We start from the raw sequence: 14,633 nt of genomic DNA on the forward strand, positions 1-14,633 counted from the left end.
AGAGTCTGGGAGGGGAGAGAGGGAGAGTCTGGGGGGGAGGGGAAAGAGGGAGTCTGGGGGGAGGGGAGAGGGAGATTCTGGGGGAAGGGGAGAGAGGGAGTCTGGGGGGGAGGGGAGAGAGGGAGTCTGGGGGAGGGGAGAGAGGGAGTCTGGGGGGGAGGGGAGAGGAGGACAGTGGGGGGGGAGGGGAGAGAGGGAGTCTGGGGGGGAGGGGAGAGAGGGAGTCTGGGGGGGAGGGGAGAGAGGGAGTCTGGGGGGGAGGGGAGAGGGAGTCTGGGGGGGAGGGGAGAGAGGGAGTCTGGGGGGGAGGGGAGAGAGGGAGTCTGGGGGGGAGAGAGGGAGTCTGGGGGGGAGGGGAGAGAGGGAGTCTGGGGGGGAGAGAGGGAGTCTGGGGGGGAGGGGGAGAGAGGGAGTCTGGGGGGGAGGGGAGAGAGGGAGTCTGGGGGGGAGGGGGAGAGAGGGAGTCTGGGGGGGAGGGGAGAGAGGGAGTCTGGGGGGGAGGGGAGAGAGGGAGTCTGGGGGGGAGGGAGAGAGGGAGTCTGGGGGGGAGGGGAGAGAGGGAGTCTGGGGGGGAGGGGGAGAGAGGGAGTCTGGGGGGGAGGGGGAGAGAGGGAGTCTGGGGGGAGGGGAGAGAGGGAGTCTGGGGGGAGGGGAGAGAGGGAGTCTGGGGGGGAGGGGAGAGAGGGAGTCTGGAGGGGAGAGGGAGTCTGGGGGGGAGGGGAGAGGGAGAGTCTGGGGGGAGAGGGAGAGTCTGGGGGGGAGGGGAGAGAGGGAGTCTGGGGGGGAGGGGAGAGAGGGAGTCTGGAGGGGAGAGGGAGTCTGGAGGGAGAGGGAGTCTGGGGGGGGGAGGGGAGAGGGAGAGTCTGGGGGGAGAGGGAGAGTCTGGGGGGGAGGGGAGAGAGGGAGTCTGGGGGGGAGGGGAGAGAGGGAGTCTGGGGGGGGAGGGGAGAGGGAGTCTGGGGGGGAGGGGAGAGGGAGTCTGGAGGGGAGAGGGAGTCTGGGGGGGAGGGGAGAGGGAGAGTCTGGGGGGGAGGGGAGAGGGAGAGTCTGGGGGGGAGGGGAGAGGGAGTCTGGGGGGGAGGGGAGAGAGGGAGTCTGGGGGGGAGGGGAGAGGGAGTCTGGGGGGGAGGGGAGAGAGGGAGTCTAGGGGGAGGGAGAGAGGGAGTCTAGGGGGGAGGGGAGAGATGGAGTCTGGGGGGAGGGGAGAGAGGGAGAGTCTGGGGGGGAGGGGAGAGAGGGAGAGTCTGGGGGGGAGGGGAGAGAGGGAGAGTCTGGGGGGAGGGGAGGGAGGGAGAGTCTCGGGGGAGGGGAGGGAGGGAGAGTCTGGGGGGAGGGGAGGGGAGGGAGGGAGAGGAACTAGGCCAATACCCATTAATAATCACTATCCAAAAAAGAGCCACCAAATTTTGGAATCACCTACAAATGAGCAACCCCCAATGCTATCACTACGACGCCCTGAAATGCCAAGAGCTGACCATAAAGAAGAATACCCTCAGTCAACTAGTCCTGGGACTCAATAAAGTAACTAATAACAATACTAACAATAACCAGCCCCAGGACAGTGACAGGGTAACACAAAGAATTCGACCCAACACAATCGTCGCTAAGCAAAAGGAAAAATATCTGTCATATTGGGCAGAAACAACAAAAACCCAAAGCAAACTCAATTGCTACTTGGCCCTAAACAGACAATACAACATAGCTGATTACCTGACCATGGTAAAGGATAACAAACTGAGAAGAACCTTGACAAGGTACAGACTTAGCGAACATAGCCTAGCGATCGAAAAAGGCAGACACAGGCAGACCAGGCTGCCAAGAGAAGACAGGATATGCTCTCACTGCAGTCAGGGAGTAGTTGAGACAGAGATGCACTTCCTCACAGCCTGTGGAAAATATCAGGGCATCAGAGAGAATTTCTATCAAAAATTCTCACAAATATGCCCTGAATTCAGAAATCTGACTGACAACCAAAAACTCCCATTCCTACTGGGGGAGGAGAGAAGCTGTGTAACACTGGCGGCACACTATGTTACAGCTTGCCATGAACAGAGGGACAACCAGTAAACTAAGACAAGAGTATATATAAACAAGGCGAAAATATATTTATAAACTCAGGGATATACCTGTTTATACACTGTATGAATGGAACCGCGTTTATGTGTTCAACCATAAATGTATTTTGATGCTTTGGCAACATAAGATGTACCTTATCATGCCAATAAAGCGATTTGTATTGTATTGTATTGTCTGGGGGGAGGGGAGGGAGGGAGGGAGAGTCTGGGGGGAGGGGAGAGGAGGAGAGTGGGGGGGAGGGGAGAGGGAGTCTGGGGGGGAGGGGAGAGAGGGAGTCTGGGGGGGAGGGGAGAGAGGGAGAGTCTGGGGGGGAGGGGAGAGAGGGAGAGTCTGGGGGGGAGGGGAGAGAGGGAGAGTCTGGAGGGGAGGGAGGGAGAGTCTGGGGGGGAGGGAGGGAGTGTCTCGGGGGAGGGGAGGGAGGGAGAGTCTGGGGGGAGGGGAGGGAGGGAGAGTCTGGGGGGAGGGGAGGGAGGGAGAGTGGGGGGAGGGGAGGGAGGGAGGGAGAGTCTGGGGGGAGGGGAGGGAGGGAGGGAGAGTCTGGGGGGAGGGGAGAGGGAGGGAGAGTCTGGGGGGGTTGAGGGGGGTGGGGAGGGGTTGTGGGGAGGGGCAGAGTCGGAGGGGGGATGTGGGGGGGAGGGGGGCGAGTCGGAGGGGGGTTGAGGGGAGGGGGGAGAGTCGGAGGGGGGATGTGGGGGGGGTTGTAGGGGGTGGGGGAGGGGGGAGAGTCGGAGGGGGGATGTGGGGGGGTTGTAGGGAGTGGGGAGGGGGGAGAGTCGGAGGGGGGATGCGGGGGGGGTGGGGAGGGGGGCGAGTCGGAGGGGGGTTGAGGGGAGGGGGGAGAGTCGGAGGGGGGTTGAGGGGAGGGGGGAGAGTCGGAGGGGGGATGAGGGGGTGGGGAGCAGGGAGAGTCGGAGGGGCGATGTGGGGGGGGTTATAGGGGTGGGGGAGGGGGGAGAGTCGGACGGGGGATGTGGGGGGGTTGTAGGGGGTGGGGAGGGGGGCGAGTCGGAGGGGGGATGCGGGGGCGTGGGGACGGGGGTGAGTCGGAGGGGGGTTGAGGGGAGGGGGGAGAGTCGGAGGGGTGTTGAGGGGAGGGGGGAGCGTCGGAGGGGGGATGTGGGGGGTGTTGGAGGGGGGGAGAGTCGGAGGGAGGATGTGGGGCGATTGAGGGGGGTGGGGAGGGGGGGGGAGTGTCGGGGGGGATGTGGTGGGGGTTGTAGGGGGTGGGGAGGGGGGAGAGTCGGAGGGGGGGTGTGGGGGGGATGAGGTAGTGGGGAGGGGGGCAGAGTCGGGCGTAGCGGGGTTGTTGGGGGGGTTGTGAGGGGGGAGGGAATGTGATGGTGGGGAGGGGGCAGAGTCGGGGGGATGTTGGAGGGGGAGGGGGAGAGTCGGGGGTAGGGGGGTTGTTGGGGGGGGTTGTGAGGCGGGAGGGAATGTGATGGTGGGGAGGTGGCAGAGTCGGGGGGATTTTGGAGGGGATGGGGGAGGGGATGGTGGGGAGGGGGTGAGTCGGAGGGGGGATGGAGTGGAGCCTGTTGCAGAGGCATCACCTTGTTTTGTTGCTGCCACAGGCTTCTCCCATGTGTTGATTTGATGTACTCCGCTGCCTCACTCACTGATCCCAGGCCCTTTTCCCAGCTCCAGGCTCCATGCATCATCTTCATCGATGAGATTGACGCCATTTCTCCCAAACGCGAACTTGCATCCAAGGACATGGAGCGTCGGATCGTGGCTCAGCTGCTCACCTGCATGGACGGTCAGTCAGTCCCCGAGAGAATGGGCTCCCAGCTGCACGCCTGGAACTGGGCCAATTAATGGCAGTGTGGCGCCTCCCCCCACCCCAATCCCACATTATAATCCGACAACCCTCTCTGTCCATATCAGCTGTTGAGAGGGTGGGTAAAACCATACAGGTGTGGGCTGGTGTGAGTGGGTGTGTAAAACTGTACGGGTGTGGGCTGGTGTGAGAGGGTGTGTAAAACCGTACGGGTGTGAGTGGGTGTGTAAAACCGTATGGGTATGGGCTGGTGCGAGTGGGTGTGTAAAACCGTATGGGTATGGGCTGGTGTGAGTGGGTGTGTAAAACCGTATGGGCTGGTGTGAGTGGGTGTGTAATACTGTACGGGTATGGGCTGGTGTAGGATGCCGGTTCCCACGGCTGCGATTTGATGGGTGTCCTTTACTCTCCTGTTCCAGATCTGAACAGTCTGGTGGGCACCACGCAGGTTCTGGTTATCGGTGCGACAAACAGGCCGGACTCGTTGGACCCCGCACTGCGACGGGCGGGACGCTTCGACCGGGAGATCTGCCTGGGAATTCCAAGCGAGGGGGCCCGTGAACAGTGAGTACATCAATCAGTCTGTACCCTGAGTGAGAATGTGTTAATGGACTCCCTGTAACAGGCCACCCCCTTTCATTAATGGACACTCTCTGGGACACGTCGCTCCCTTTAGTTAATGGACTCTCTCTGGGACACGTCGCTCCCTTTAGTTAATGGACTCTCTGGGACACGTCACTCCCTTTAGTTAATGGACTCTCCCTGGGAGTCACTCCCTTTAGTTAATGGACTCTCTCTGGGACACGTCACTCCCTTTAGTTAATGGACTCTCCCTGGGAGTCACTCCCTTTAGTTAATGGACTCTCTCTCTGGGAGTCGCTCCCTTTAGTTAATGGACACTCTCTGGGACACGTCTCCCCCTTCAGTTAATGGACTCTCTCTGGGACACGTCTCCCCCTTCAGTTAATGGACTCTCTCTGGGACACGTCGCTCCCTTTAGTTAATGGACTCTCTGGGACACGTCTCCCCCTTCAGTTAATGGACTCTCTCTGGGACACGTCTCCCCCTTCAGTTAATGGACTCTCTCTGGGACACGTCGCTCCCTTTAGTTAATGGACTCTCTCTGGGACACGTCGCTCCCTTTAGTTAATGGACTCTCTCTGGGACACGTCACTCCCTTTAGTTAATGGACTCTCTGGGACACGTCACTCCCTTTAGTTAATGGACTCTCTCTGGGACACGTCGCTCTCTTTAGTTAATGGACTCTCTCTCTCTGGGTGTCGCTCCCTTCAGTTAATGGACTCTCTCTGGGACACGTCTCCCCCTTCAGTTAATGGACTCTCTCTGGGACACGTCACTCCCTTTAGTTAATGGACTCTCTCTGGGACACGTCACTCCCTTTAGTTAATGGACTCTCTCTCTGGGAGTCGCTCCCTTTAGTTAATGGACTCTCTCTGGGACACGTCACTCCCTTTAGTTCATGGACTCTCTCTGGGACACGTCACTCCCTTCAGTTAATGGACTCTCTCTGGGACACGTCGCTCCCTTTAGTTAATGGACTCTCTCTGGGACACGTCGCTCCCTTTAGTTAATGGACTCTCTGGGAGTCGCTCCCTTCAGTTAATGGACTCTCTCTGGGACACGTCACTCCCTTTAGTTAATGGACTCTCTGGGACACGTCGCTCCCTTTAGTTAATGGACTCTCTCTGGGACACGTCACTCCCTTTAGTTAATGGACTCTCTCTGGGACACGTCACTCCCTTCAGTTAATGGACTGTCTGGGACACGTCACTCCCTTTAGCTAATGGACTCTCTCTGGGACACGTCGCTCCCTTTAGTTAATGGACTCTCTCTGGGACACGTCGCTCCCTTTAGTTAATGGACTCTCTCTGGGACACGTCGCTCCCTTTAGTTAATGGACTCTCTGGGACACGTCGCCCCCTTTAGTTAATGGACTCTCTCTGGGACACGTCTCCCCCTTCAGTTAATGGACTCTCTCTGGGACACGTCGCTCCCTTTAGTTAATGGACTCTCTTTGGGACACGTCACTCCCTTTAGTTAATGGACTCTCTCTGGGAGTCGTTCCCTTTAGTTAATGGACTCTCTGTCTAGGAGTCGCCCCCTTTAGTTAATGGACTCTCTCTGGGACACGTCGCTCCCTTTAGTTAATGGACTCTCTCTGGGACACGTCGCTCCCTTCAGTTAATGGACTCTCTCTGGGACACGTCGCTCCCTTTAGTTAATGGACTCTCTCTGGGACACGTCGCTCCCTTTAGTTAATGGACTCTCTCTGGGACACGTCACTCCCTTTAGTTAATGGACTCTCTCTGGGACACGTCGCTCCCTTTAGTTAATGGACTCTCTCTGGGACACGTCGCTCCCTTTAGTTAATGGACTCTCTCTGGGACACGTCGCTCCCTTTTAGTTAATGGACTCTCTGGGAGTCGTTCCCTTTAGTTAATGGACTCTCTGTCTAGGAGTCGCTCCCTTTAGTTAATGGACTCTCTCTGGGACACGTCGCTCCCTTTAGTTAATGGAGTCTCTCTGGGACACGTCGCTCCCTTTAGCTAATGGACACTCTCTGGGACACGTCGCTCCCTTTAGTTAATGGACTCTCTCTGGGACACGTCGCTCCCTTTAGTTAATGGACTCTCTCTGGGACACGTCACTCCCTTTAGTTAATGGACTCTCTCTGGGACACGTCGCTCCCTTTAGTTAATGGACTCTCTCTGGGACACGTCTCCCCCTTTAGTTAATGGACTCTCTCTCTGGGAGTCGCTCCCTTTAGTTAATGGACTCTCTCTGGGACACGTCGCTCCCTTTAGTTAATGGACTCTCTCTGGGACACGTCACTCCCTTTAGTTAATGGACTCTCTCTGGGACACGTCGCTCCCTTTAGTTAATGGACTCTCTCTGGGACACGTCTCCCCCTTTAGTTAATGGACTCTCTCTCTGGGAGTCACTCCCTTTAGTTAATGGACTCTCTCTGGGACACGTCACTCCCTTTAGTTAATGGACTCTCTCTGGGACACGTCGCCCCCTTTAGTTAATGGACTCTCTCTGGGACACGTCTCCCCCTTTAGTTAATGGACTCTCTCTGGGACACGTCGCTCCCTTTAGTTAATGGACTCTCTCTGGGACACGTCGCTCCCTTTAGTTAATGGACTCTCTCTGGGACACGTCGCTCCCTTTAGTTAATGGACTCTCTCTGGGACACGTCTCCCCCTTTAGTTAATGGACTCTCTCTCTGGGAGTCACTCCCTTTAGTTAATGGACTCTCTCTGGGACACGTCACTCCCTTTAGTTAATGGACTCTCTCTGGGACACGTCGCTCCCTTTAGTTAATGGACTCTCTCTGGGACACGTCTCCCCCTTTAGTTAATGGACTCTCTCTCTGGGAGTCACTCCCTTTAGTTAATGGACTCTCTCTGGGACACGTCGCCCCCTTTAGTTAATGGACTCTCTCTGGGACACGTCGCTCCCTTTAGTTAATGGACTCTCTCTGGGACACGTCGCTCCCTTCAGTTAATGGACTCCCTCTGGGACACGTCGCTCCCTTTAGTTAATGGACTCTCTCTGGGACACGCCGCTCCCTTTAGTTAATGGACTCTCTCTGGGACACGTCTCCCCCTTCAGTTAATGGACTCTCTCTGGGACACGTCACTCCCTTTAGTTAATGGACTCTCTCTGGGACACGTCACTCCCTTTAGTTAATGGACTCTCTCTGGGACACGTCACTCCCTTTAGTTAATGGACTCTCTCTGGGACACGTTGCTCCCTTTAGTTAATGGACTCTCTCTGGGACACGTCGCTCCCTTTAGTTAATGGACTCTCTCTGGGACACGTCTCCCCCTTTAGTTAATGGACTCTCTCTCTGGGAGTCGCTCCCTTTAGTTAATGGACTCTCTGGGACACGTCGCTCCCTTTAGTTAATGGACTCTCTCTGGGACACGTCACTCCCTTTAGTTAATGGACTCTCTCTCTCTGGGTGTCGCTCCCTTCAGTTAATGGACTCTCTGGGACACGTCGCTCCCTTTAGTTAATGGACACTCTCTGGGACACGTCACTCCCTTTAGTTAATGGACTCTCTCTGGGACACGTCGCTCCCTTTAGTTAATGGACTCTCTCTGGGACACGTCACTCCCTTTGGTTAATGGACTCTCTCTGGGACACGTCGCTCCCTTTAGTTAATGGACTCTCTCTGGGACACGTCACTCCCTTTAGTTAATGGACTCTCTCTCTGGGAGTCGCTCCCTTTAGTTAATGGACTCTCTCTGGGACACGTCGCTCCCTTTAGTTAATGGACTCTCTCTCTCTGGGTGTCGCTCCCTTCAGTTAATGGACTCTCTCTGGGACACGTCGCTCCCTTCAGTTAATGGACTCTCTGGAACACGTCACTCCCTTTAGTTAATGGACTCTCTCTGGGACACGTCGCTCCCTTTAGTTAATGGACTCTCTCTGGGACACGTCACTCCCTTTAGTTAATGGACTCTCTCTGGGAGTCACCCCCTTTAGTTAATGGACTCTGTCTGGGACACGTCGCTCCCTTTAGTTAATGGACTCTCTCTGGGACACGTCGCTCCCTTTAGTTAATGGACTCTCTGGGACACGTCGCTCCCTTTAGTTAATGGACTCTCTCTGGGACACGTCGCTCCCTTTAGTTAATGGACTCTCTCTCTGGGAGTCGATCCCTTTAGTTAATGGACTCTCTCTGGGACACGTCGCCCCTTTTAGTTAATGGACTCTCTGGGACACGTCGCTCCCTTTAGTTAATGGACTCTCTCTGGGACACGTCGCTCCCTTTAGTTAATGGACTCTCTCTCTGGGTGTCGCTCCCTTTAGTTAATGGACTCCCTCTGGGACACGTCGCTCCCTTTAGTTAATGGACTCTCTCTGGGACACGTCGCTCCCTTTAGTTAATGGACTCTCTCTCTGGGAGTCGCTCCCTTTAGTTAATGGACTCTCTCTGGGACACGTCGCTCCCTTTAGTTAATGGACTCTCTGGGACTCGTCGCTCCCTTCAGTTAATGGACTCTCTCTGGGACACGTCGTTCCCTTTAGTTAATGGACTCTCTCTGGGACACGTTGCTCCCTTTAGTTAATGGACTCTCTCTGGGACACGTCGCTCCCTTTAGTTAATGGACTCTCTCTGGGACACGTCGCTCCCTTTAGTTAATGGACTCTCTCTCTGGGAGTCGCTCCCTTTAGTTAATGGACTCTCTCTGGGACACGTCGCTCCCTTCAGTTAATGGACTCTGTCTGGGTGTCGCTCCCTTTAGTTAATGGACTCTCTCTGGGACACGTCGCTCCCTTTAGTTAATGGACTCTCTCTCTGGGAGTCGCTCCCTTTAGTTAATGGACTCTCTCTGGGACACGTCGCTCCCTTTAGTTAATGGACTCTCTCTGGGACCCGTCTCCCCCTTTAGTTAATGGACTCTCTCTGGGACACGTCACTCCCTTTAGTTAATGGACTCTCTCTGGGTGTCGCTCCCTTCAGTTAATGGACTCTCTGGAACACGTCACTCCCTTTAGTTAATGGACACTCTCTGGGAGTCACCCCCTTTAGTTAATGGACTCTCTCTGGGACACGCCTCCCCCTTTAGTTAATGGACTCTCTGGGACACGTCGCTCCCTTTAGTTAATGGACTCTCTCTCTCTGGGTGTCGCTCCCTTCAGTTAATGGACTCTCTCTGGGACACGTCTCCCCCTTCAGTTAATGGACTCTCTCTGGGACACGTCACTCCCTTTAGTTAATGGACTCTCTCTGGGACACGTCACTCCCTTTAGTTAATGGACTCTCTCTCTGGGAGTCGCTCCCTTTAGTTAATGGACTCTCTCTGGGACACGTCACTCCCTTTAGTTAATGGACTCTCTGGGACACGTCACTCCCTTCAGTTAATGGACTCTCTCTGGGACACGTCGCTCCCTTTAGTTAATGGACTCTCTCTGGGACACGTCGCTCCCTTTCGTTAATGGACTCTCTGGGAGTCGCTCCCTTCAGTTAATGGACTCTCTCTGGGACACGTCACTCCCTTTAGTTAATGGACTCTCTGGGACACGTCGCTCCCTTTAGTTAATGGACTCTCTCTGGGACACGTCACTCCCTTTAGTTAATGGACTCTTTCTGGGGCACGTCGTTCCCTTTAGTTAATGGACTCTCTCTGGGACTCGTCGCTCCCTTTAGTTAATGGACTCTCTCTGGGACACGTCGCTCCCTTTAGTTAATGGACTGTCTCTGGGACACGACGCTCCCTTTAGTTAATGGACTCTCTCTGGGACACATCGCTCCCTTCAGTTAATGGACTCTCTCTGGGACACGTCGCTCCCTTTAGTTAATGGACTCTCTCTGGGAGTCGCTCATGTAGTGTATGTGCCTTTAAGAGCCCCATGTGTGCTGTAATGCCGGTAATGGCCACTCGGGCTATATTAGCCTGTATATTGCTTTATATCCGTTAGTACCCCTCCAGACTTTGCTTAGTAAACACCTATGAACCAACTCCTGTCTTCAGTGTCTCTATCAACACACAGACACAACAGTGGCGACGAAGTGGAAACGGACTTACCTGCAATTCGGCAGCACCTCAAGGACATCGATTCCTCTGGCGTCCAGAAGAATCAAGAAAGTGAAAGAAACTGTGGTTTCACCAGCTGGCCAAGCTGGTGGCAGGTACTGCGCTAACCCTTACTGGGCGTCAGGCTGGGGCTCCAGCGGCTGGCTCTACAGCTGGGACAAGCAGCGAAATCAGAGGCAAGCAATAACAGACGGGGAGGGAGCCCTCGGGAGACGGCCGGCGCGGCAAGCAGGTCGGCGTTCAGACCTAGAGAAAAAGTCCGGCGGGAACGAGTCTCCAACTGTAAATAAATAAATATAAAAAGAACGGAAACCGCGGGAAACAGCGTTGTCATCGGCAGCAGCGGCGGGAAAGCGCCATATCTTTTTTGCAGAAAAGAAAGAAAAGTGCGGGAAGCGCCATATCTTTTCTAAGATGCCTAAGTCTGGCAATATCGATGCTTTTGATAGCGAAATAGAGGATTGGACCACATATGTGGAAAGAGTGGAGGTATATTGCACTGCAAATGGAATAGAAGATGAAAAAAAAGCTTCAGTACTGCTGAATCTAATGGGCGCAAAGGCATATGGGCTGTTACGAAATTTAATCACTCCAGCCAAACCAAAGGACAAGGATTTTAAAGAAATTGTTGATACCCTACAGGAGCCCTTAAACCCAACACCGCTGCTGATAGCGGAACGATTCAAATTCTTCAAGAGAAATCAACACAAGAATGAAAGTAACGCTGATTACCTCACCGAATTAAGAAAGCTATCAAAACACTGCCAATTTGGGGCAGGACTAGCAGATTATCTTCGAGACAAATTCGTCTGCGGTCTCTTAAGTGAAGGAACACAAAAAAGGCTGCTTTCTGAAAAAGATTTAACACTGGACAAAGCTTTCAGTATGGCTGTATCATACGAAGCAGCAGCAAGAGGAGCTGCAGAGATACAACAAAAGACACGACTTCGGCACCCATGAAATGACACGGGGTTTCGAGAGATGTTATCGCTGCGGCAGATCCACCCACAACCAGAGGGACTGCTGGTTCAAGGACAAAGCATGCAGGCAATGCGGAAAGATTGGACACATTGCATGGGTATGCCGATCTGGACAAAATAAATCCACAGACAGGGGGAAAAAAATCAATAAAGAAAAGTACAGAAAGGTACAAATGATGACGGACAATAGCTCCGAAGACCAGAAGAGCGATAGCGACTCCGAAAACAAGAGACTAAGCTGTCTCAAATTACATAATGTACTTGCCAAAGATGATTACCAGACCATTTGGGTTACCCTCACGATAGCAGGGTCCCCAGTTAAAATGGAGCTAGATACAGGATCAGCTCTGACCGTAATAAATCGACGGGATTACGAGAGGCTATTTCCGCATATACCTTTAAAAGACACATCCATTATCTTAAAAACATATCCGGGGCAGAAAGGATACCCCAAAGGAAAAATAAGGGTGCCTGTTGTATGCAATGGCAAGGAAATACAAAAGTTGTATTTATACATTCTACAAGATGGTGGCCCACCGCTGTTAGGACGTGAATGGATCAGGAAAATACGTTTAGACTGGCACTCCATTCAGGCACTGACGGTGACCAGTAAGAACAAAAACGATGATGACGTCATACCTGAACGATTAAAAGACATCTTGGCCAACGCCAAAGAAGTGTTTCAAGAGAAACTAGGAACCTTGAAAGGCATCACTGCCTCAATAAAAGTGGAAGATGCAGCAATTCCCAAGATTTTTAAAGCAAGACCAGTGCCATACGCAATTCGTCCAGCAGTCGAGGCAGAGCTGGAGAATTTGGAAAATGCAGGCGTATTATCCAAAATAGATTGGAGCGAGTGGGCAACACCCATCGTTCCAGTCATGAAAGCATTGAATAATAATAAATCTGAAGAACAGAGAAAAATTCGCATCTGTGGAGACTTCAAGGTGACGGTAAACCTGGTCCTTCACACGGTACAGTATCCTCTTCCGAGGATAGAAGATATTTTCGCCTCACTATCCGGAGGGAAACGTTTCACCAAAATTGGCTTGGCACAGGCATATCTACAGATGGAGGTTGAAGAGGCCTCTAAAAAAATATCTCACGATAAATACACATGAAGGTCTGTACCAGTACAATCGACTAGTTTTCGGAGTAGCGTCCGCTCCAGCTATCTGGCAAAGAGCTATGGAGCAAGTCCTCCAAGGGATTCCGGGTACTCAATGCTACCTAGATGACATCCTTGTAACAGGAGAAAACGACAACGAGCACCTTGCCAATTTGGAGCAGGTGCTCACTAGGCTGAGAGAACGGGGCCTACGAGCAAATCGCCCCAAGTGCGAATTTTTCCGAAATCAGATATATTGTGGCCACATAATAAATAAGGAAGGGTTGCATAAGTCACCTGAAAAAATTGAAGCGGTCATAAAAGCCCCAGCACCTGAAAATGTTTCACAATTAAGGTCGTTCCTGGGATTAATAAATTACTATCATAAATTTTTACCGAACTTATTAGCTCTTCTACACCCTCTTAATGAACTGCTACAAACAGGAGTAATTTGGAAATGGAGCGAAGACTGTAAACGTGCCTTCCATAAATGCAAAGACTTAATCACGTCCAAAGAAGTTTTGGCTCATTACAACCCATCACTGCCAATCAGACTAGCGTGCGATGCATCCCCTTACGGCATAGGAGCAGTATTATCGCATAAATTCCCTGATGGCTCGGAACGGCCGATAGCTTTTGCGTCACGCTCATTGAACTCAGCTGAGCGTAGCTATGCCCAAATCGACAGGGAAGCACTCAGCCTGGTATGGGGAGTGAAGAAATTCAACCATTACCTACACGGACAAAAATTTACCTTGTTGACTGACCATCAACCCCTCATCTCCATATTCAACCCTAAAAAGGGTGTTCCCATTATGACAGCGCAAAGGCTACAGAGGTGGTCCCTTTTTCTAGGGGCACACCAATACAACATAGAATACAAAGGATCAAAACAGCATGGGAATGCTGACAGTTTATCGCGCCTACCGTTGCCAACGGTAGAAGAGGCACCTACAGTAGACCCAGTGGAGATGTTCCACTCTACCATAGTGGAATGTCTACCAGTAACAAATTCTGCCATTGAAAGGGAGACGAGAAATGACCCGACTCTCTCTCGGGTCTACGATTTAACAGTGAAGGGATGGCCAGCACATGGCGAACCACTGTTGCCAGCATTCTCGCAAAGAAGAGAACAGCTGTCAGTGTGCCGAGGAACCTTGATGTGTGGATCCAGAGTGGTGATTCCACCCAAACTCCAGGATAAAGTGCTAAAGCAGCTTCACGAGGGGCATCTGGGTGGAGTGAAAATGAAGAACCTAGCCAGGGCGTTTGTATGGTGGCCAGGTATCGATGGAGACATCGAAGAAATGACCAAGAGCTGCCTAGGATGCCAGAAGGTCCAAAACGCTCCACCCCAAGCCCCTCTACATCCATGGGAGTGGCCCTCATCTCCTTGGCAAAGGGTACACATCGACTTTGCTGGTCCATTTATGGACTCAATGCTCTTAATCGCGGTTGATGCACACTCCAAGTGGCCGGAGGTAATCAAGATGTCCTCCACCACCACAGGAAAAAACCATCACAGTATTAAGGACCATATTTGCCAGGAATGGGCTGCTGGAACAGATCTGTTCTGATAATGGACCGCAATTTGTGTCCGAAGAATTCAGGAAGTTCTTAAAAAAAACAAAAAAACAATGGGGTTAAGCACGACACGTCCGCCCCATACCATCCCGCCACCAATGGATTGGCTGAAAGGTTTGTCCAGACCTTCAAGAAGGCCATAAAGGCCATGGGTAATGAAGACATTAAAACTTCAGCACAAGGTGGATAACTTCTTGTTCGCATACAGGAATGCAACACATATGGTGACAAACCAAACTCCCGCCATGATGTTCTTCAATAGAAACCTAAGATGTCGGCTGGATTTGGTCAAGCCCAACATCAGAAGGGACGTGGAGAACCGGCAGTTTCAAGGCATGAATGAAAGGCCAACTAGAACCTTCCAGATAGGTCAAAAAGTTTTGGCCTGGGACTACCGTACCGAGAAATGGCAGCCTGGAACTATCTGCACACGACTAGGACCACTGATGTATACCGTGGACATCGGAGAAAGCATAATAAGGCGCCATGCTGACCAAATCATAGTCATCCGAAAAAGGACAACCTACACCACAACT

General features: G+C 52.9%; 1 protein-coding gene across 1 annotated transcript in view; it reads left to right on the forward strand.

The window, feature by feature from the left end:
- nvl (nuclear VCP like) overlaps nt 1–14,633 on the forward strand; it is a gene marked incomplete at its 5' end in the record, with an annotated part of 74,991 nt that overhangs the window by 16,689 nt on the left and 43,669 nt on the right. The window contains 2 exon segments of the mRNA XM_085998250.1: nt 3,715–3,832; nt 4,273–4,417. Of these exon segments, the coding sequence (XP_085854376.1) occupies nt 3,715–3,832; nt 4,273–4,417 (263 nt within the window).

This window comes from Somniosus microcephalus, chromosome 9 (genome assembly GCF_052327205.1).
Source record: "Somniosus microcephalus isolate GS21.2 chromosome 9, FLI_Smic_1.0, whole genome shotgun sequence".
Classification (NCBI taxonomy): domain Eukaryota; kingdom Metazoa; phylum Chordata; class Chondrichthyes; order Squaliformes; family Somniosidae; genus Somniosus; species Somniosus microcephalus.